This window comes from Miscanthus floridulus, chromosome 6, assembly GCF_019320115.1.
Source record: "Miscanthus floridulus cultivar M001 chromosome 6, ASM1932011v1, whole genome shotgun sequence".
Classification (NCBI taxonomy): Eukaryota; Viridiplantae; Streptophyta; class Magnoliopsida; order Poales; family Poaceae; genus Miscanthus; species Miscanthus floridulus.
This window is the reverse complement of record NC_089585.1, coordinates 107,576,251-107,598,038: the sequence shown is the minus strand read 5'-3', so window position 1 is coordinate 107,598,038 and position 21,788 is coordinate 107,576,251. Positions and strand designations below refer to the sequence as shown.

General features: G+C 43.7%; 1 protein-coding gene across 1 annotated transcript; it reads left to right on the top strand.

Annotated features, from left to right (window-relative positions):
• Positions 1 to 14,518: 14,518 nt before the first annotated feature.
• Positions 14,519 to 16,368, top strand: LOC136458970 (uncharacterized). The gene has a single exon (XM_066458867.1). It carries the CDS (start codon positions 14,598 to 14,600, stop codon positions 16,257 to 16,259), a length of 1,662 nt encoding a protein of 553 aa, XP_066314964.1. The 5' UTR covers positions 14,519 to 14,597; the 3' UTR covers positions 16,260 to 16,368.
• Positions 16,369 to 21,788: the final 5,420 nt, after the last annotated feature.

Below are 21,788 nucleotides of genomic sequence, written 5' to 3'. Positions count from 1 at the left end.
GAATTGGATGAAGGATCATGGTGTTCTTATTGACACTAGCACCCGCACTATTATGTTGAGAGAACCCACGGGAGGGAATGCTTTTCTAGTTCCACTCTCCCACGATTTCAAACCCCAACATTTAGCCTGTGCTATCCAAACCACCACCATATGTGATATTCCAGTGGTTTGTGAGTTTCCGGATGTATTTCCAGAGGAATTACCAGGTCTACCACCGGATAGGGACAGTGGAATTTAAGATTGAATTAGTGCCAGGTACCGCACCCATATCCAGAAGGCCCTATAGAATGCCACCCAATGAGTTAGCAGAACTTAAAGTTCAATTGCAAGATCTATTGGACAAAGGTCTTATCCAACCTAGCTCATCTCCGTGGGGATGCCCAGCATTGTTTGTAAAAAAGAAGGATAAGTCACTGAGAATGTGTGTAGATTACAGACCACTCAATGCTGTGACCATCAAGAACAAATATCCATTGCCCCGCATTGACATCTTGTTCGATCAGCTAGCAAAGGCAAAGGTATTCTCCAAAATTGACTTGAGATCAGGTTACCATCAGATAAAGATCAGACCGGAGGATATACCTAAAACCGCTTTCTCTACTAGGTACGGCTTATACGAGTATTTGGTTATGTCTTTCGGACTAACAAATGCCCCAGCCTATTTCATGTACCTAATGAACTCGGTATTCATGCCCGAACTGGATAAGTTCGTGGTCGTGTTTATCGATGACATATTGATTTATTCAGAAAATGAGTCAGATCATGAAGAACATCTGAGGATTGTCCTATCCAGATTGAGGGAGCATAAGCTATATGCCAAGTTTAGCAAATGTGAATTTTGGATGAGCAAAGTACCTTTCTTAGGTCACATTTTATCGAGAGATGGAATCTCAGTAGACCCATCAAAAGTACAAGAGGTCATGGAGTGGAAAGCCCCAACTTCGGTTCATGAAGTTCGGAGTTTTCTAGGGTTAGCAGGATACTATCGTCGGTTTATTCCAGATTTCTCAAAAATAGCTAAGCCTATGACCAGACTACTTCAGAAAGATGAGAAATACAAATGGACACCAGAATGTGAAACCGCTTTTCACACCCTCAGAACTTTGTTGACTACAGCACCTGTGCTAGCACAACCAGACATTGAAAAGCCTTTTGATGTATTTTGTGATGCATCAGGAATAGGTTTGGGATGTGTGCTTATGCAAGAAGGGAGAGTAATTGCATATGCCTCTCGGCAATTGAGAAAACATGAAGTCAACTATCCTACACATGATTTGGAACTGGCAGCCGTTGTCCATGCATTAAAGATATGGAGACATTACTTGTTGGGCAATGTATGTCATATCTATACTGACCACAAAAGCCTCAAGTATATCTTTACCCAGCCAGAACTGAACATGAGACAACGTAGATGGTTGGAATTGATTAAGGACTATAATTTGGAAGTGCATTACCATCCGGGTAAAGGCAAATGTAGTAGCTGATGCACTTAGTCGGAAGTCCCATTGTAACACTATGGAAGCACTATTGGAAGATGGATTCAACTTGCTACATCCTGCTGTACTCCACAATATCACAATCAGTTGTTCGCTTGAGGGCAAAATCATAGAGCTACAGCAGACAGATGTAGGAATAAGTCACATCAAGAGAAAAATGCAAGAGCAAGAAACCAAACATTTTAGATTGGACGAAAGAGGTGTATTATGGTTTGAGGACCGACTAGTGGTGCCAAAAGACCATGAGCTAAGGAATCAAATCTTAGAAGAAGCTCACTCGTCCAAATTGTCTATCCACCCGGGTAGTAGTAAAATGTATCAAGATCTAAGAACCCGTTTTTGGTGGACTAAGATGAAGAAAGAGATCGCAGCCTATGTTGCTAGGTGTGATAACTGCAGTAGAGTGAAAGCTCGTCCACATGAAAACTGCTGGATTACTTCAGCCATTGCCTATTCCAGGATGGAAATGGGAGGAAATCAGCATGGACTTTATCACAGGCCTTCCAACAACGCCACAAGGTCATGATTCAATCTGGGTCATTGTTGATCGTCTTACCAAGTCAGCACACTTTATACCCATGAACACGAGGTATATAGTTGGGAAATACGCTGAGATATACGTATCCCAGATCGTGAAATTGCATGGAGTACCCAGGACCATAATCTCGGATAGAGGACCATAGTTCATAGCTCATTTCTGGGAACACTTACACCAAGCTTTGGGAACCAAGCTAATCAGAAGTTCAGCTTATCATCCGCAAACTTCAGGACAGACAGAGAGAGTAAACCAAATCCTAGAAGATTTACTTAGAGCTTGTGTTATATCTTCAAAAGGGTCATGGGAGAAATGGTTACCTTTAGCTGAATTCTCCTATAACAATAGCTATCAAGCGAGTATCAAAATGGCTCCATTTGAAGCCTTGTATGGCCGAAAGTGCAGGACTCCATTGAATTGGATTGAGCCCGGTGAAAGGAGATACTTTGGTATTGATTTTGTAAATGAAGCCGAAGAACAAGTACGTATCATCCAACAACACATGAAGGCAGCTCAATCAAGACAGAAGAGTTATGCCGACAGGAGAAGAAGACCACTGACTTTTGAAGTGGGTGACTATGTGTACCTGAGAGTATCACCCATGAAAGGTGTGAAAAGATTTGGGATGAAAAAGAAGCTTTCACCAAGATATGTAGGGCCATACAAAATTTTGGAACGAAAAGGAAAAGTTGCATATAAGCTACAACTACCACCAGAGATGAGTGCAATCTTTGATGTGTTCCATGTTTCTCAGCTAAAGAAATGTCTTCGAGTACCAGAAGAAGCGATTGCACCCACCAACGTGCAGCTTCAATCGGATTTGACCTATGAAGAAAAGCCAATTCGAGTAGTAGAAGAGATGGAGAGAGTGACAAGGAGTAAGATTATTAAGTTTTATAAGGTGGTGTGGAACAATCATAGTGAACAAGATGCTACGTGGGAAAGAGAAGATTATCTACGAGAAGTTTATCCCGCCTTTTTCCAAGAATGGTAGGTCTTGCAAATCTCGGGACGAGATTTTTATAAGGGGGAGGGGCTGTAACACCTCGGGTGTTAGCCTTGCATAACTTGACTTGCATAACATGAGCATGAGCATCAAGCATTCATAAATCATCATTTACAATTGAAACATTTGATCGAAACATCTGAAACATTGCTTGTTATCTCGTGTTTCTTGGAACATATGCATATGATCTTGTACAAATGAATGCAAGTGGGTAATGCTAGTCACTAAAACACCTTAGCTACACTTAGGTTAACAAAAGGAACCTTGTTCATGAAGGCCACATCTCATGATCAAGCATTTAAGTGATATTTCATGTGTTGACCTGGATAGCTCTATGAGTGACCACTGCATGAAATGATAGGATGACCTTGCAAATTGCTCAAACATGCTTAGGATATCATTAGGAACAACTTTGGTATTTAGTGCTAGGGCTAGTTTGGTCATTTAGCCATGGTTTGAATTTGTATCATGATTTCAAAGTGACATGTTTGACTAAAGTTGAACTAGGTGTTAGGGACCTTGCATGGAGGAGTTCACTAAAGCAAAGTTGTAGTGTTTGACATAAGGAACAACTTTTATTTTTGGGTCATGGACTGATTTAGCTTCTAACATGCTTGAATGGGTCCCACAAAAACCAGCAAAACCAAGCTTTCATTACTTAACGATTTTTCTAAGTCCTTTTTACAATGGCAGTTGACAGGCTCAACTTTGGATTGATTTTTCTCCCTATCTGTTGCGAATTAGAAGAAGGTTTCTTAAGAGATATTGTAAATGGTACATAGGTCTACAAAATATATTCAGGGTGTTTGCACGAAGGAGCCACGGATTAGCCGATAAATCATTTCGAAAACTCATCGTCAGGCACTGCATCGTGCGACTGACGAACTGAATCGCAACGTTCAATGGCCGACCGGTTTTAGAACCCGCGCGCCGCGTGTCCCCGGCGACGGCTGTGCGTCGCCTCTGCTCTGCCCAGCCAGGCCACGATGCGCCTAGGCGCGCCTTCATCCCCGCCAGCGTCCGCCCGACCCCTTCCACGCCCCATTTTTTGTTTTCTCGGCCTTCTTCCTCGCCCGCTGCTGCAGCCATTCCCACACCAGATCCGCCAGCGCCATTGCCGACGGTAGCTCATCCTCGCTGCTCCTCCGCCACCGCAATAGCACCACCGTCACCCCAGCAACCCCAGACGCCCCCCTTTGCCCGCTGTTCAAGCTTGGTAAGCCGCAGCAACGCGCACGCTCTCGCCGGAGTTCGCCGCCGTGTTCCGTCGTCGTGGCCACGCCATTGTAGTCTACCATTCCACGCGATAGCTGGTGCGTTAGGTCCACCGTAGTACACCGGTGCTCGTCCGAGCCTTAGATCGGGCCACCGAGGTCGTTGCCGGCATTTTGCAGTGGTCCAGCCCCACCGTTCTGCCATGGTCGCCGCCGTCAGCTCTAGGGTCGGCAATAGGATGGCCAAGTGGCTCAATCGCTTCGCTAGGTCACGTAGGTCGTGTGGTGAAGACGTTACCGCCGGCAAAGCTCGCCGTCGACGAGCCGCAGCCGCGCAGTGCTCAGCAGCGCCGCTGCTCTGCTCCGTGTCACTAACGCGTGGGGTCCCCTGACCAGCGGGTCCCACCTGTCAGCGACAGCAGTAGTGAGGGCTAACTCATTTTGAATCCAGTTTTTGATTTGTTTTGTGAAATTTGTATCTTCAGTTTGGTAGCTCCAAAAATTGTGAAATAAATATGATTGTGTTGCTTAGGAAGTGTAGTATTTAGTAAAAATATGTTCTTGGCTTCAACAGTAGAAATTTCTGGAGATTTAAATAAGGATTTGAAATAGTGCTTTTGAATGCATTCAAATTTGTTTATTTTATATCTAGAGTTCCTGTGCTCCAAAAATTATGAAATTTCTGTGGTAAGCTAGTCTTAGCATATGTGAACTCTGGTAAAAATTTGAGGACTAGTGCATGTGTAGATCTATAGTTATAGATTTTTCTTTTATAAATAGTTAATCCTTGCATGAATTTTTATAAATTAATTATGAGTCCAAAATACATGAAATTTATTGGAGGTGATACTAGTACCATATGGATGTTAAGAAAAATAAGAAATCTGTTGCTTGACACTTTCAATAGGATTTTCCATTTATGCTATTTCAAGCCTTGCTTGCCTTATCATTTTTATATAGAATGTTCTACTTAGTAAAATGACATGAAATTTTTGTGGTAGTCCTTTGATAGCATTAGTGAGGCACTGTAATTTTTTGAGAATTTATGAAGTACATCTGATATATGTTTATTATTTAACCTAGATATCTAAATAAAATAATAAAGGCATTTAAATAAATAGTTTGGACTTCACCATTACATCATCTTAACTGTATTTGGTATGCTTAAACTAGTGGTAGAGTCTAGGTTGTCAAATTTTGAATGATTACATGAAGTAGAAGTATTTTTTACTTTACATTGCATGTTAAATAGTTTCCGGACTGATTCTAGAATATGATGAGTGCATGTTGAAACTGATGTAGACTGTAAAAATGGTTAATAACAAAGTTGTGGAGAATTGATAAGCTTTCCAGAAAGTCCAGTATCACTGTTTTTGGATTTGTAGAACTCCAGCTATGAGTGGAACAAGTAGCTACTGTTTGTGGCATAATCGATGCATTGTAGAAGTAGTTAAGTAATAATCGAGAAGAGATATGCACCTACTCAAACAACGTGATGCACTTGTTAACATATATGCATTCATAATACTTATATCATACTCATGCATCTAGGATCAGAGGAAGAGATCACGTTGCTGGAATTCGAAGAAGCAGAGGAAGGGAACCCACAGGAGAATCCGCAAGCCCCAGCTCCCGAAGGCGTGGAGCAGAACCCTGAAGAGCTTCCGGAGTGCCCTGACCACCGCCCTACTTCCTTTCTGCGAGGCAAGCCCCGGAGCATTATAAGTCTCCTAGTAATTTACAAATGTTTACTTACGTATTTATGATTGATGCATTAGGTTATAAGAGTTGAATGAAACCACTTGATGCATGTACATTCCTTGTCCAGATATTAACCCTTTAACCGGTATAGGTCCAGGATCGAATATATGCTTAGCCATGCTTAGACCGGTAGAAGTCGGGTGATGTCCTGTCACCTGTGAGATATAGGTGGATACCGGAGCACGGTTGGCTATATCTGCTATCGTGGAACAGAACCATGTGGTAAAAATAAATTGAGACCGGACGGGAAGTCGATAGAGAAGCAACAAGACATGGAGGTCTTGGGTGTGGATTTATCCCCATCTGTGTCGATTAAGGACCGTACCATTATTGGCGCTTCTGACAAGATTGAACGCATGCCTCTCACTTAGCTGGCCGGATAACTCGTTCCGACCACGAAGCCGAGTAATTCAACTCAGGCCGGGAACCGTTCTGTTGTGCGCTCCTTCCGGGGAACGATCAGACTGAGCCCAAGGGCAGGCTTGGCCTGAGCATCCTGGCATCTAGTGTTCCAGATTGTGCGGCGCGGTACAGACCCGCGAAATATGTACCTGAGTTGTACCAAAGGTGACCTAAGACTATCGTGGCTGATAGATCTGGGTTTGTGTTAGGAATAAATTCCTAGCTGGTTGAAATCGATTCGAATCACCGTCTCTCCCGGATAGTGAGAAACTTGGCTAGTCCCAACATCGTAGTAACTATATTATGAAACATGATGGTTCAAATGAATATGGAATTACAATGCCGCTATGGTTACTATTGTATGATTTTAAATAATATACCACATGTTTGGCACAGGATAGTTGCTAATCTAGAAATGGATAGTTATAATTAACTTGATAAAAGAATCACAATTGTACAACGGTTAATTGCCTTTTTCGCAAAATATTGTCAAGTTACGTCCACTTATACAGCCTTGCATAATCCTTGGAGTCATTTTATTTCTGGTTCATGACGGGTAAGTCTAGCTGAGTACCTTCTCGTACTCAGGGTTTATTTTCCCATTATTGCAGATGGCACTGTGTATCATGGTTATTGCAAGAGTTGCTTCTATCCCGTTGTGGATGAGGAGTAAGCCTTGGGCATGCTTCTTTAGTAATTCCTATCTTTGCTTTTGTGGACCGTGATCTGGCTTGGCACTGTATCAAACTATGTTGGAAACTTTATCTTTGAACTTATTTGCTTTGCTTTGTTTATCAAACTCAGTTTGTAATAACTTTTTATTCGTACTCTGATGATGAAAAGTATCTGTGAACTTTATGTAATATGTGGTATGTATGTTGAATCCTGTACGATCTTGGTTGTTGTAAATCATTTATCGAGACCCGTCGTGGTACTTGATGGACTACCGGGTTTATATGGATTCAAGTATGACAGTGCGACCGCTTGCGGATTGCCATTGTACTTGTATTCTTATAAATTGGTCGGTTCTGCGACATGTATACCTTGAATAGTCATCAACAATCACAAGACAATAGAGATTCCCTCCCAAACTCTTGTATGTTGTTCATCCAAATAAATCCATGTGTAGGAGTTCTAGCACTCTTGTGGTTGACATGAAAGCTTTGGTTGGATGAGTATTTGCAACTTGCTTGCCGGCTTAACATACACTACAAAGCTTGTCCTTCTCAAACTTCACATCCTTCAACCCTCTCACCAAATCATTCTTTATTAGCTTCTTGAGTGAACTCATACCAACATGAGCAAGTCTTTTATGCCATAGCCACCTAAGTATTGTTTTGGTGAATAGGCAAGTCTTTAAATTTACATCTTCGGAGGTGAAGTCCACTAGATATAAGTTGTTGTATCTAAATCCATTGAATATCACTTGATTATCATCTATCTTGGATATAACAACCTCCTTCTTGGTGAACAAGCATTGGAAGCCAAGATCACACAATTATCCAACGGATAGCAAGTTGAAGCTCAATGAAGCAACATAAAGCACATTGGAGATGGAATGATCATTTGATATTACCACTTTGCCCAATCCTTTAACCTTGCCCTTTGAGTTATCTCCAAATGTTATTTTCTCTTGTCCATCTATCTCTTCATCTAGTGAGGTGAACATACGAGGATCACCGGTCATATGTTGAGTGCAACCACTATCAATAACCCAATAACTTCCACCGGTCTTGTAGTTTACCTACACACAAGAGATTCAAGCTTTAGAAACCCAAACTTATTGAGGGCCTTTCACCTTCTCAACAAGTGACTTAGCCACCCAAATCTTCTTAGACCTATTCTTATTAGGAGATCCTAAGAACATGACTTTCATCTTTTCACTAGAATCCTTTCTAAGCATGTAGTGAGCATTGAAGGCAAAGGGTCTAGTATGCTTGGGCAAGGGTTGTGGCGGTGGAGTTTGGCACTCATGAGCAAAGTGGCCTTCTTATCTACACTCAAAACATCTCTTTGGTTTTGGCTTTGGCTTTGATTATTGTTGTTGAACTTGAGCCTTCTTCTTCTCTACACTTGCCACATATCCAATACCACTTCTATCCATCTTCATGACGATGTTCATGAGTAGCTCACTTTGAAGGTGCTTGCCTCTAGCAAACTTGTTCAACCCAATCTTGAGATGCTCTTTCTCCAACTTGAGCTTCTTATTTTCTTCCTTTAGAGCATCATCTTTCTTCTCTTCCTTGAGCTTCTTGTTTTCTTCTTTAAGCTTCTCATTCTCAAGGATCAAATCTTCATGATGATCAAGAGTTTCTAGCACAATGGCATTGTGGCTTTTGATCTCTTCAAGATCTTTCTTGAGCTTCTCATTATCACTCTTGAGCTTGACATACTCATTATAGTTATTGCACTCAACCACTTGCTTGCCTTTGCCACTAGATTCTTGCTCAATGCTCTCATCAATTAAATCATCATATGATATAGCTATATCAATCTTAACAACATAGTTAGTAGCATTATGCGGCTCATTTGGTAAGAATTCTTAAGCAATAATAAGAGTATCATGATTGATCTTAAAAGTAGTGTATTCATCTTTTAGCTTGTTGTGGCTAATGATGAGCTCATTGTGCACCCACTCAAGTTTATCATGTTTATCTTTAAGCTCTTTCTTAGAAGATTTGAGCTCCTTGAGTTTGGATGATATAGCATCATTTGTTTCTTTAAGCTCAACATTAGCCTTTTCCAATATATCACATTTAGCTAAAAGTGAATCATTTTTAGCATCAAGCTTTTTATTTTTAGCTCTACTCTTTCTAATGATCTTAGTGTATTTTCTTAGTATTTTGACAAGATCATCATATAAAGGTGAATCATCATCATCGCTATCACTATCATTATCACTAGCTTGCTCATCATCACTACTATCATCATTATTAGTTACCTTGCGTTCACCCTTGGCCATAAGGCATAGATGTGTAGAGGATGATGGCGATGGTGGCGGTGAAGATGAAAGATCAATAGCAATGGCGGCCATCTTCTCATTGTCACTATCATCATCGGATGATCCACTAGATGAATCAATGTCTATGAGCCAATCACTGACAATATAGGCCTTTCCACCCTTCTTCTTGTGAAAGTCTCTCTTCTTGCCATCTCTCTTCTTGTATGGCTTATTCTTCTTCTTTTCATCTTCTTCTTCATTGCTTAAGTCATCTTTTTTGCCCTTGAACTTATTCTTGAACTTGTCTTTCTTGGGCTTGGTGCATTGGTGTGCTAGATGACCAAATTCACCACAATTGAAGCAATCTATTTCAGAGATTGGCTTTTTCCTAGAGCTTGTGAAGAACTTCTTCTTCTTGCCATCGAACTTGATGCCACTCTTGTTTAGCTTCTTTAGCATTTTGGTGGCTTTCTTCACCATGAGAGCAAGATCTTCATCTCCATCTTCTTCATCACTTGAGATCTCATACTCAAGTCTTGCTTTGCCCTTATCTTGGCTAGCTTTGAACGCTATGTCCTTCTCTTTCTTTTTGGTAGAGGATGAGCTATCTTATGGCGTGATGTGCATGTACATCTCATGAGCATTGATCTTTCCCAAGATTTGTGTCGGTGTAGCGGTGGAAAGATCACCTTGGTGTAGCACGGTCATAATATGCCCATATTTGTCAATAGGGAGGACACTCAAGATCTTTCTCACAACATCGGATGGTGACATTTGAGTAAGTCTAAGCCCATTGACTTTCTCTACAAGAACATTCAAACATGAATATATCTCATTAGCATATTCTTTGGGAAGCATCTCAAATGAATTTAGCTTTTTAATCACAAGATGATAGCGTTCCTCATGCTCACTCTTGGTTCCCTCATGGAGCGCACAAACGTCCGACCATAGTGCATGGGCGTCTTTGTGGTTCCTTATGCGGTTGAACACATCTTTGCAAAGGCCTCTAAAGATGGTATTTTGAGCCTTTGCATTCCACTTTTCATAATTAACTTCATTGCCTTATAAGTTAGTAGCATCCCGAGGTTTTAGAAAGCCTTGTGAGGCGCCTCTAAGTATACCAATGTCTAGAGCTTCTAAGTACGCCTCCATGCGGATTTTTCAATATGAAAAGTCATCTCCCTCAAAGATAGGAGGAGGTCCATCCCCGTGAGACATCTTGCTCTAAGCGATTAAGCTTAAAAACGTAAGCATGAGGCTCCGATACTAATTAAAAGGATCAAGATACCCAAGAGGGGGGGTGAATTGGGCTAATTTTAAATTTTCTTGTAATAATTAAATCATACAGTTAGCCTAATTAACCCCTTATGCCTAGAAAAGTATTTCTATTAATCTAACATACAAAAGGACTTGCAACCTATGTTCCAAACTTACTCTAGCATGGCAATTCTATGAATGTACAAACAAGTATTGAATTGCTCAAAGTAAATGCTCAAAGTAAATAGAGAGAGAGGAACGTGGCGATGTTTTGCCGAGATATCGGAGAGTCGTCACTCCCCACTAGTCCTCATTGGAGCACCCGCGCAAGGGTGTAGCTCCCCCTTGATCCGCGCAAGGATCAAATGCTCTCTACAGGTTGATTCTTTGACACTCCGTCACGGTGAATCACCCAAAATCGCTCACAACTTGAGTTGGGTCACCCACAAGCTCCACTGGGTGATCACCAAGCTCTCAATCACCACCAAGCCGTCTAAGTGATGGCGATCACCAAGAGTAACAAGCACGAACTCTCAGTTGACCACTCAAAGTCTAATGAGAACGGTGGATGCATACTTCGCTACTCTTGATTCACTAATGAGGCTATTCTCTTGGATTCACGAATCTCAATCACCTTACTAGGACCTTGCTCTTCTTGGCACTCACAAACATGTTTCTCAGCTGTTGGAATGAGCAAAAGTGACTCCACACACGAGTGGAGCTTCTATTTATAAGGCAGCCTAAAAACTGAACCGTTATGTGCCTCTATAGGGTGACCGGACGCTCCGGTCATGTTGACCGGACGCTCTGGTCAGTTCAACCCGCACACCAGTGTTTAAGTGTTGACCGGACGCTGGCAGGGTCCAATCACCACTGATCGGACGCGTCCGGCCACATTAAACCCTCATTGGATGCTTACTGTACTCAACCGGACGCTGGATCCTCAGGGTCTGGTCAGTATTGACCGGTCACATTCGGTCGCAGAATTCTTTCTCTAGAACCTTACTGGAGTCGACTGGATGTTGCCTTTCAGCGTTCGGTCACTTGACCACTTCAGCGTCTGGTCGCACCGAACGCAATCACCTTGGTCAAATGAACTGACCAGACCCTGCAGCCAGCGTCCGATCGCACCGGAGCCAGTGTCCGGTTAGCATTTGACCCTCCATTCACTTCCAACTCTCGAACATATGTGAATAAAGTTTGCTCCATAGGATCATAGGGCTGTTTTGGAGCTACCTAGTGCTAGTTTTAACAAGTGTGCACCATACCTAACTCACTAGACTCATCTAGGTCAAGCTACCCGTCCATACCTCCCTTAATAGTACGGCCAAAGAAAAAACGAAGTCCTAAACTACTCTAAGTGTCACTCCAACTCTAGTCGACACTTAGAACTAGTTATCCTTAACCTTGTCGTCCATCCTTTAAAAACCGAAACGATTTCCATCGTAGGGGCATGACCACCTTGATTGTCTAGTTGATCTCCATTACCATGACCTAACTTAATTGCCTCTGCAAAACACACGTTAGTCATAGTAACCTTGTATTGTCATTAATCACCAAAACCCAACAAGGGGCCTAGATGCTTTCAAGCACGTCATGGTTTCTCTCAAGAAAGTACTCGGATGAAGCTTAATTCTACTCGGTATGCTCCAAAAAATTCAAGAAGTCTTCCATCGATCAACCATGAAGAGCTCGGAGGCTTGTGAGACATAGTCCCTAGATACCCCGCAAGGAAAGACGAAGACCTAGTCTGACTAAGACTCTCCGTATGTAATTCTAGTAGTATTACCACCTTGTAATCATACTAAGACTCCTCTATTGTAATTGATCAGGAGACTTGCCTCCTGGGCTATATAAAGGAGGGCAAGGCTCTCTAGATCGGCCAGGGCAACAGACTCAATAGTCTGAATCCAAAGCGCAGAGCGCAATATACTATCCATCCTAAACTGGACGTAGGGTATTACGCTACCCAGCGGTTTGAACCAGTATAAATCATTGTATCTGCGTTTACCATCGAGTTCTGCATACGCCGAAACCCTCCGAACAATCGTCCCGGGTAGCCCCATGACGAGTTGCCGATCAGCAAACACCGACAAAGGTTGATCAGGTATTCATTTCCATCTCTATCACCATTATAACACCTGACTGACTCGTTACTCATCTTAAAAGAGATATACCAGTGGACTTGATTGTAATACCACGTTCTGCTTCGTTTGCACGAGTATCAGTCATTCGATCAGTCGAACATCGCCACCACATCCTAGGCTATAATCCCACCAGCTGCGACAAAGGAATCCTTAAGTGTAGACTTGCCTGCAAGGACAAATATAGAAGTAAAGCACATCATCTATTTTTCTTTTCACAAGGATATTAAGCACATCATGAATTCATTTATACACTTTGAAGTCATTGTATCAACTAAACAAACATGAAAATTAAGTGCATATAACATTAGAAAACGAAGAACATGTGATCTGCTAGTAACATGTGACTTGGTGCGGTGATTTAGGCTCCGTTTGGAAAGACTTCCAGCTTCGGCTCCTTTGGGAGAAGCCCAAAGTATACAGCTCATTTGGTTCTTTCTTTTCGTATATCATTTTTGTTGGAGTTGGAACCGATCAAACAGTGTTGTGCAGTGTTGAAGTGCTCTGGAAGCTGGAGACGGAACACCCAGAAAGCGGCACCACAGGGGACGGGCATGTTCGGCTGGTATTAAAGCCGACTGATAAGCTGGCCAAAGCTGTTTTGTTGTGAGAGAAAAACACTGTAGATTCTAGCTGATAAGCCGACTGATAAGTTTAAGCGAACAGACCCTTTTAAAGCTTAAACAGTGACCTATGTGTGAAAATCCATCCGCTCCGTCACTGGAGGTTGATATCAAGGCAACACTGAATAGATTAAAAAGATTATGTGACGGTCTAACATAAAAGTTTTGAGCCAGAAAAAGTCATCACTTGTAATAAATAAGAAAAATTTTCTCCTACAAGTCTCTGGATTATCGTTTGGAAAGAAAAGGTTTGTATAATCGAAGACGCTGGCATCCATACGTTCGGACGGATGCCGCACATGCTAGCCCATTCCCTGCACCCCGTTCCCGCGTCTGCTCGTTTCATGGGCCTACGCAGGGCCAACGCTGTCCGGATGTCTTCCGCGCCGCCAACCGAACGTAAGGACCGTCTGCCCGCTCGATAGCGTCCCAGCAGCTGCAGCAGGCGGCTGCGATAAGTGGGTTTCATTCAACATGTGCAATATCCGATCTACTTTTGCAACATTGAGATAAAACAAACATACGTCCGAAACAGCTGAAACACTTACAGAACACCAGGAAAACTTGAAAACGCGTGTATAGTCATTACAAACATCGCAACATCCAGATGAAAAACATTTGTAACATACGTGAAACATCTGGATCATACACTTGAAATATACGTGTCTAGTCATTACAACATATGCAATATGCACTTGCGGCATATCTGGAAAGCATCTAAAACACTGAAAATATACGCTTACAACATTATTACCTTGTTGCCTCGACGAATAGAGGCTCGTCATTGGAGAGCTCAACGTCGGCGCAGCAGTAGACGGCGGCACATGAAGCTCACGGCGGCGCGGAGGTCGGGGGCAAAGCATGGAGCTCGCGGCGGTGTGGAGGCCCGGCACAGGCATCTCGCCAGCGGACGGAGCGGAGCCACGGGAGGCGCGGCTCCGGGCTGGGGCATGCGGCGCGCAGCGTGGGCGGTCCGGTCCGTCCGTCTGGGCGAACCCTGTAGGGAGCATTTCCGTTGTATAATTATCAATCCTCACAAACTGAAGGGCTTCCGCAGAAAACAACCCTTTCTGCCATCCCCACCGCCGTCGCAGCATTTCGTCGAACGAGTGGCGCGCGCCGCACACCCAAAACCCCTCCTCACCCGTGACCCGACACCCGGTCACGGGTCACCCACCCACAAAACCCTACACTCCCCGTCGCGGCGGCGCCGACGCCATGCTCCACTCCAGCTTGTCCAAGTCCAACCCTCTCCCGCTCCTCACAGCGGCGTCCTCGCCCCGCCGCACCCTCGTCGCTGGCCTCCTCCGCGCCGGCTACCTCTCGAAGCATCCAGCATCTTCAACCGCGCCTCGTCCGACCACAACCGCCCGTGCGAGCGCCAGGGCCGCCACTTCCCCGGGCGAATCCAGCTTCGGGCTGGGAGGCAGGGTTTGGTTCTCCACCGCGCCAGATGGGTCCGCATTGGCTGGCAGCGGGAGGGTGCTTCCCTGGCTTGCCGCCGAGACTGGCAACGGCGGCGCCCCCGTTGCTAGGACTAGCGCCGGCCGATCCTCCTCGTGGGAGAGCTCCGCGGAGAAGTTCTTCTCGAGAGACGACCAATACGCGCGAAGAGAAGCGTCGGGAGTCAGGATGTCGGACAAGGTAGCGATTAAGGATGATGATGATGATGGGAATAAGGCAATTGACAATCCTGAATGGGGGAGGGATAAGGGCAGGTATCAACGAAGAGAGGTGACGGGAAACAGGATGCCAAACAAGGTGGTGATTAGGGAACAAGAGGATGATGATGAGAATGAACCAATTGACAATCCCAAATGGGGAAGGATTAAGGACAGGTACCAGCGAGTTGTGGGGAGGGATGGAGGGTCCCGTGGTGAGAGGTTTAGGAGGGAGAGATTTGACAAGCCGGATGTGAGGCAGTGGAACAATCAGGAGAATTGGGGAAGGAAGACAGGGAAGGAAGCAGGGGAATCATCGGTGCCAAAGATGGTGGGCCAAGGAGTTTATGGTGTTGGGCCGGTCCTTGCAGCACTCACGGCTCGGAGGAGGGAGTTTTATGCATTGTATAGACAGGAAAGTATGGATTTGAGTGGGAACAACAAGAAAAGGAAAGATAAGAAGGCAGTTGAGAAAGTGCTACGGATGGCTGAGGAGATTGGGCTGAAGGTTATTGAGACTTCAAAGCATGATCTTAACATGGTGGTGGATAACCGACCACACCAAGGTGTGGTGCTCGATGCATCACCCTTAGAAATGGTTAATATAAAGGAGTTAGATCCAGTCAGGGTGGAAGGTGGAAAGGCACCTGTGTGGATAGCCTTGGATGAGATTATGGATCCTCAGAATTTAGGAGCCATTATTAGGTCCGCCTACTACTTTGGTGCTCAGGGTGTTGTTTTGTGTGCTAAGAACTCTGCTCCATTAAGTGGAGTAGTGAGCAAAGCTAGTGCAGGTTCGCTTGAGTTGATTGAGCTACTCTCCTGCAGAAACATGATGCAGTTCTTGTCTTCATCAGCTGAAAATGGTTGGCGAGTCCTTGGTGGTACCATTGCTAACAAAGCTGTACCTCTCTCTGAAATGGAAATAGGGGTGCCAACTATTCTTGTGATGGGTAGTGAAGGCACTGGTTTGAGACCCCTGGTTGAGCGATCCTGCACACATCTGGTCAGAATACCTGGAAACGTTGATGTATTTGTTGAAGGAGCAGATGCAGATGCTGGGGAAGAAGGTGACAGTTCTTCTAGTAATCAAGATTTGAGATCATTCCTTGCGGTGGAGAGTTTGAATGTTAGTGTTGCAGCAGGAGTGTTGCTTTATCATCTTGCTGCAAAAGATGCCTGCCCCGGAAGCGATAAGCCTAGTGTTGTTCTGATGTAAGGATAGTTTTTTACAAATTTACAGCTAGTGATACTGTGTGATCCATGCATGTCATAGTTTTTACAAATTTACAATTGCCTAATTTAATGCTTTTGCTAATGAATTCTTTATTTCCCATTTCATGCTTTGATTCTTCTGGTTGAAAATAGAACTTCTGAGATAGGGGTAATGATAGTTTCATAGTTCTTTGAAAAATACCTTATCTGATTCTGAATAGGTTTAGTCGGGTTTCGTGCTGCCTGAACTAGTATTCTAGACTGGTCAGTAACTCAGTATCTGATAATGTATGGAAAAAAGAAATCAACCAAGGTCCAAGGTGATTTGTTGCTAGTCACTCTTTTCCTTGATATAATTGTGGTGTATTCCACAGCAATAAGCCAATAATGTTCATTTATGTTACTGGATCAGCTTCCTGATCATAGCACATGGTAAAAAGTATTCTGCTCAATCGTTTCAACCTCACAGGCTCACACTATATTATCATCCTTTGGCGTTTAAACTTCAGATTAATGACCCTGTTTATTGCTGAAAGTTTCAACCGTGTCATACTGTAGCTTGAGCCATCGAATCTGTTTCAGGTGGTTTGAACAATTTTTCCCCTTAAAACATATACAGGCCTATATTTTTTATTTATGCTGGATGCTGCACATTCCCTTGCTAAGTATTTTAATTATTGTTGTATATTGTCTTAACTGTTAGCAAAAGCTTTATATGTGTTCTTCCTCGGGTGAATTCGACTGACCTCAACTGAACACAGCCTACCATTCCTATGTTGAACACAGCCCTTATTACAATCTTACCATATACTGATGCTAAATTGTGTGGTTCTTGTACATACCATTTTGCTAGTATGCAAAGCTTAAGACTGGCACAGTCTGTTTTGCTAATGCCTTATATAGGAAAGAACAAAACAAAATTACATGGAAACATTCTGTTGTTTAGTTCTTCAGGTTTTCAGTTCGCTGTTGACTTTCTAGGCAAGTGGGTTTTACCTCCATGTACCTAACGAATAACACATAAGTTGGGGCCCCAAAGCTTGATTTTGAGGCCATTGGTCCAACATTTGCCGCTGATATAAAAATTGTATAGGTTGCTTGGTACCATTCTAATATACATGGGCTTAGCCTATGGTCATGGTTCTACCACTCCTTATCCACACTCCATAACACTAAAGTGTCTAATCCGAGTTATTCAGTCTTTGTGCTCCATTGTCATTCAATTCATGATGAATGAAATTCAAATGTACAAGTCATTTGACCGTAATGGCCTCCTTCACATTGTGGTACTCCATCCGGAAAATAATGCAACTCTAGCATAACACCGAGTCAAACCATTTTGAGTTTGACCAAGTCTATACAAAAAAGTATCAAAATTTATGATACCAAATAAGTTTCATTAGATTTGTCATGATATATATTTTCATAGTATACCTATTTTGTGTTATAAATATTGATAGTCTTTTCTATAAACTTGGTCAAAGTTTAGAAAGTTTGACTAGGAATAGAGCTAGAATTGCATCCTTTCTCGGACAGAGGTCATAATTTCAGGAATTACATACATGCTTAGCATGCATAGTTATCTTTTTTCCTTTCTCATGGTCTCTGTGCTGCCTAGGGATTGAGTGGCCTTCTAGCTGAGAACTGAGGTACTGCAGTTCAGTACTCCCTCTGTTGCAAAATATAAGGCATTGTTTAACTCGGCAATGTCTCTAAAACTAAACTTTGGCCCTTCATTCTCCTATATACTAAATTGTTTGTAGCAATAAAATCATAATAAAGTACTTTTGTTCTGAATCAAATCGTATCATTTTGTACAATTATTTTTTTAATCGTTGGTTCAAGCTTATGAGGTTTGAACCTAAAAAAAATGCATGTGGCACCTTATAAAATGAAATGCAGGTGTTATTATTGTTTCATGCTATTTGTGAAGATTGATAAATAACTGGCTATTAGATCAATGAATAAAATGTTTGCTATTATCATGCTCTTCTTTATCCATGTAATGTATCATATATGTACATATCCAGGAGGGGTTGTACCACTCCTGTTTCTGGAAAAAGAAAGAACTGACTATTAATAGAAGTTGGAGAAACATGCGACAATGTTGAAAGTTGTGTTTGTCCAGAAACAGGACAGACTTGCAAATTGTAAATGGGAATATTCTGCGTGTTGGTTTCTTCACATCGATAAAGTCTGAATCTGATTCTGACCTGTGTTGAGTAAACACATTTAAGCATCAAAATTTTGAAGAAAATGTAAGGATGAATAAACGCTTGTCACCTGCTCTTATTTTATAGGTTATGTGTTGCAGTCAAGTTGGATCAACTACCAACGAGAGGTCTTCAAGTTTTAGTGTAGTTTTGAACTACTAGATTTGCCAGCTTTTAAGTTTTGGTGGCAGTTTTTTTTGTAATGCTATTGCTTTGTTCTGTGTCGGCTTGGACCTTGGTTACGAGCGGGAGTTTTGGTGGTGGGAGTTTATTGCTTTATTGAACTACTATAATATGTTACATAGGGTGTGTTCGGCTGGTATGGTTGTGGAGGAATTTGGATGGTTTGGAGGAATTTTGGAGGAATTTGTGAGAGAAAAATACCGTTCCGGATGAAAAAAAAAAAAAACGGGTCAAACCGGATTTAAGGACACACGAACAGGGCCATATTCTCTTGCGATCAAATTGCTAGTTTATTGTATTTAGGTTATCCTACTTGAGGGCATGCTTCTGAGTATCTGGGATTGGTGGGTGGGTGCGTGCCTGTGCGTGCGTGTGTGTGAGAGAGAGAAACATGTCATGAAGTTAGTTATTGGTGGGGTAAATAAATAAACCACCAAACCATATGCCATTAGAAAGAGGCCAGCTGGTGTGGCTTGATATTAACCATGGATGTTCTTTAATTCAGTTCTCTTGCTTAATGAAAATGATAACAGTGACCTCCTTGAGTCAGAGCTAACAAAAGAACAGTGGATAGTACCAACACTGTTCTCCTTCGTGTTCTTGACTCTCTTCTTAATATACCGATACGCAGCTATACCTAGCCATGCAGCTCGGCCCGAAGCCCGGCCTTTTGGCCCGACACGAGCATGGCCCGGCCCGCAGGCCACCGGGCTCAGGCTGGCCTGGCATAAGGATGGCAACGGGGATATACCCGTCGGGTATCGCCGGAACGTTCTCTTCCCCACTACGGAGAATTCATCCCGTCCCCATCCCCATTAACTGTCTCGGGTATAGATTCTTGCTCATCCCCATACCCGTCGGGTAACAGATACCCGACGGGTACTGTATACCCGATAAATAAGGACACTTGGGGTCGCAGCTTTGCAATCGGAGACGTTTCTTCTTCACCCGGGTATAAGTGTCGGAGTCTCGGAGATGCCGAGGAGAAGGAGCGAGATTGCATGGAGGACGAGCAAAGGTGGCAGAGAGACCGAACTGAGAAAGCGAGGGGCATGAGCGCTCGTGAGACAGGCGTGCTTGTGCTGCTGGCGGAGATGGTGAGGAAAAATTGAACGAGGGTTCCTAAAACACACAAACTATATATATGACTGTTCAGATTTGAACCAAAATACCTATGTTGAGTTTCTTTGGGCCTAATACTCGCATGACAGCTAAAATAGTCGGGTTCCCCAACGGGTAACGGGGACAGGTAAACAGGGAACGTTCCCGTACCCGCTATACCCGTCGGGTATGGATTCTTTCCCATTTAGATGCCCGCGAGTAAAGATATGATCCCATCCCCGTCCCCTAATGGATCAAATACCCGTCGGGTATCGGGTATCGGAGCCCCGTTGCCATCTTTAGCCCGGCACGCAGCGCCAGGCTGTGCCTGGGCTGGCACGGCCCGGCACGGGGTTTTGGAGGAGGCTCGGCAGCGGCCCGAGAGGGAGGCGACCTAGCTCGCCAACGGCTCCCCCCACGCCGCCACCCCAGACCCCACCTATAAAAGGCGGCCGATGCGGCGCCCCCTCCCGACCTCCCCTCAGTCCCACACTCCCGCTCGTAACCTAACCCTAATCCCTAATTCCCCATTCGCCCATTCGCATCCCACCACCACCAGCCGCCGCGCCGCTCTCAAACGCAGTGGCCAGTGACGCCTCGCCATCTCCGACGCCAACTCCGGTGACCATGATCCGCCTCCCGCTGGCGTCCTCCCCTCCGTCCCTGCCTCTCCCTATCTCCCCTCTAGATCTAATTGATTATGTGAGTTGGTTGTCTCTGTTTGTCCCTCCTCCGTCGTCCGCCGTCGTTGCTGACTGAGTGTCGTCTTCTCTGGACTCTGGGTGCTCGTCGTCTTCTCCGGCACTGGGCTCTGGCTGCGCAGGTGAAACCCTAACCCTAACCCCTAACCATGTTCTAATTTCTTGTTTTTCTTTCAATGTATGCTTCTGATTTCTTCTTCCATTGTTTTGCAGGTCGGTAGCCGATGCATCGTCTTCTAGCTGTGGCTTAGAGCGAGCAAGGCGGCCACCCGCACCGTCGAGGAATGGGGCTGGAGAGGCGGCCATGGCCGACGAGGATGGCCTCCTGCCGGTTGGCCTAGCCCCAGAGGGCGAGAACGACGACGACACTCGAGCCGACGCTGCTGCGTTGTTCGGTATCGATCTTGGGGACGGCTCTGCTGCTCCGATTGATGTGGGCGCGGACGGTGGTGAAGGGGCGACGGCGACTGCGAACTCCAACGGCTCTGCTCCTTCGGTTGCTAGTACAGGTAATACTAGTAAGCGCAAATCGCCTGTGTGGGCTGATTTTGAGGAGATCTATAAGGTTATTAATGGTTCTAGAATTTGCACCAAGGCTGTTTGTAAGATGTGCAAATCTATCTTGTCTGGGTCACTTAAAAAGGCACCAAAAATCATGTAGGATTAAAACTGATCAACGTGCTAGGGTTCAATCTAGGCTTTCATACAATCCTGATGGTTCTGTTTATAACTAGGATTATAAACCTGAAGTTGCTAGATCTAAATTATGTCGTTTGATTGCTAAGCTTGATCTGCCTTTAGAAATTGGTGAGACTGATGCTTGGGAAGAATACATTGTTAGAGTTCATAATCCTAGGTTTGGTAAGGTCTCTAGACAGACCACCACTAGAGATCTTGGCAAACTTTTTAATGAACGACGTAATATAATCAAGAATTGTGTGTTGTCTGGTGCTTCTTCTGTTGGTCTGACATCAGACATTTGGTCTAGTAATGCAAATGAAGACTATATTAGTGTTGTTGCTCATTATGTGACTGCTGGCTGGGAGTTGTAGAAAAAGGTAATCGGTCTCCGCTTGATTGAGGTAAAACATACTGGTGAGAATATTGCAGAAAAAATTTCTTGTGTGATTGAAGAATTTGGTTTGCTTGACAAGGTGTTCTCTGTTACTCTTGACAATGCTTCTTCCAATGCTAAGGCTATGGAAATATTAACACCTATGTTTGCTGGTTATCTGGGTTCTGAACCTGCACCTACACCTTCAGATCCTAATAAGGTTAAGTATCATCTTGTGCATCAACGTTGTGCTTGCCATATTATTAATCTGATAGTAAAAT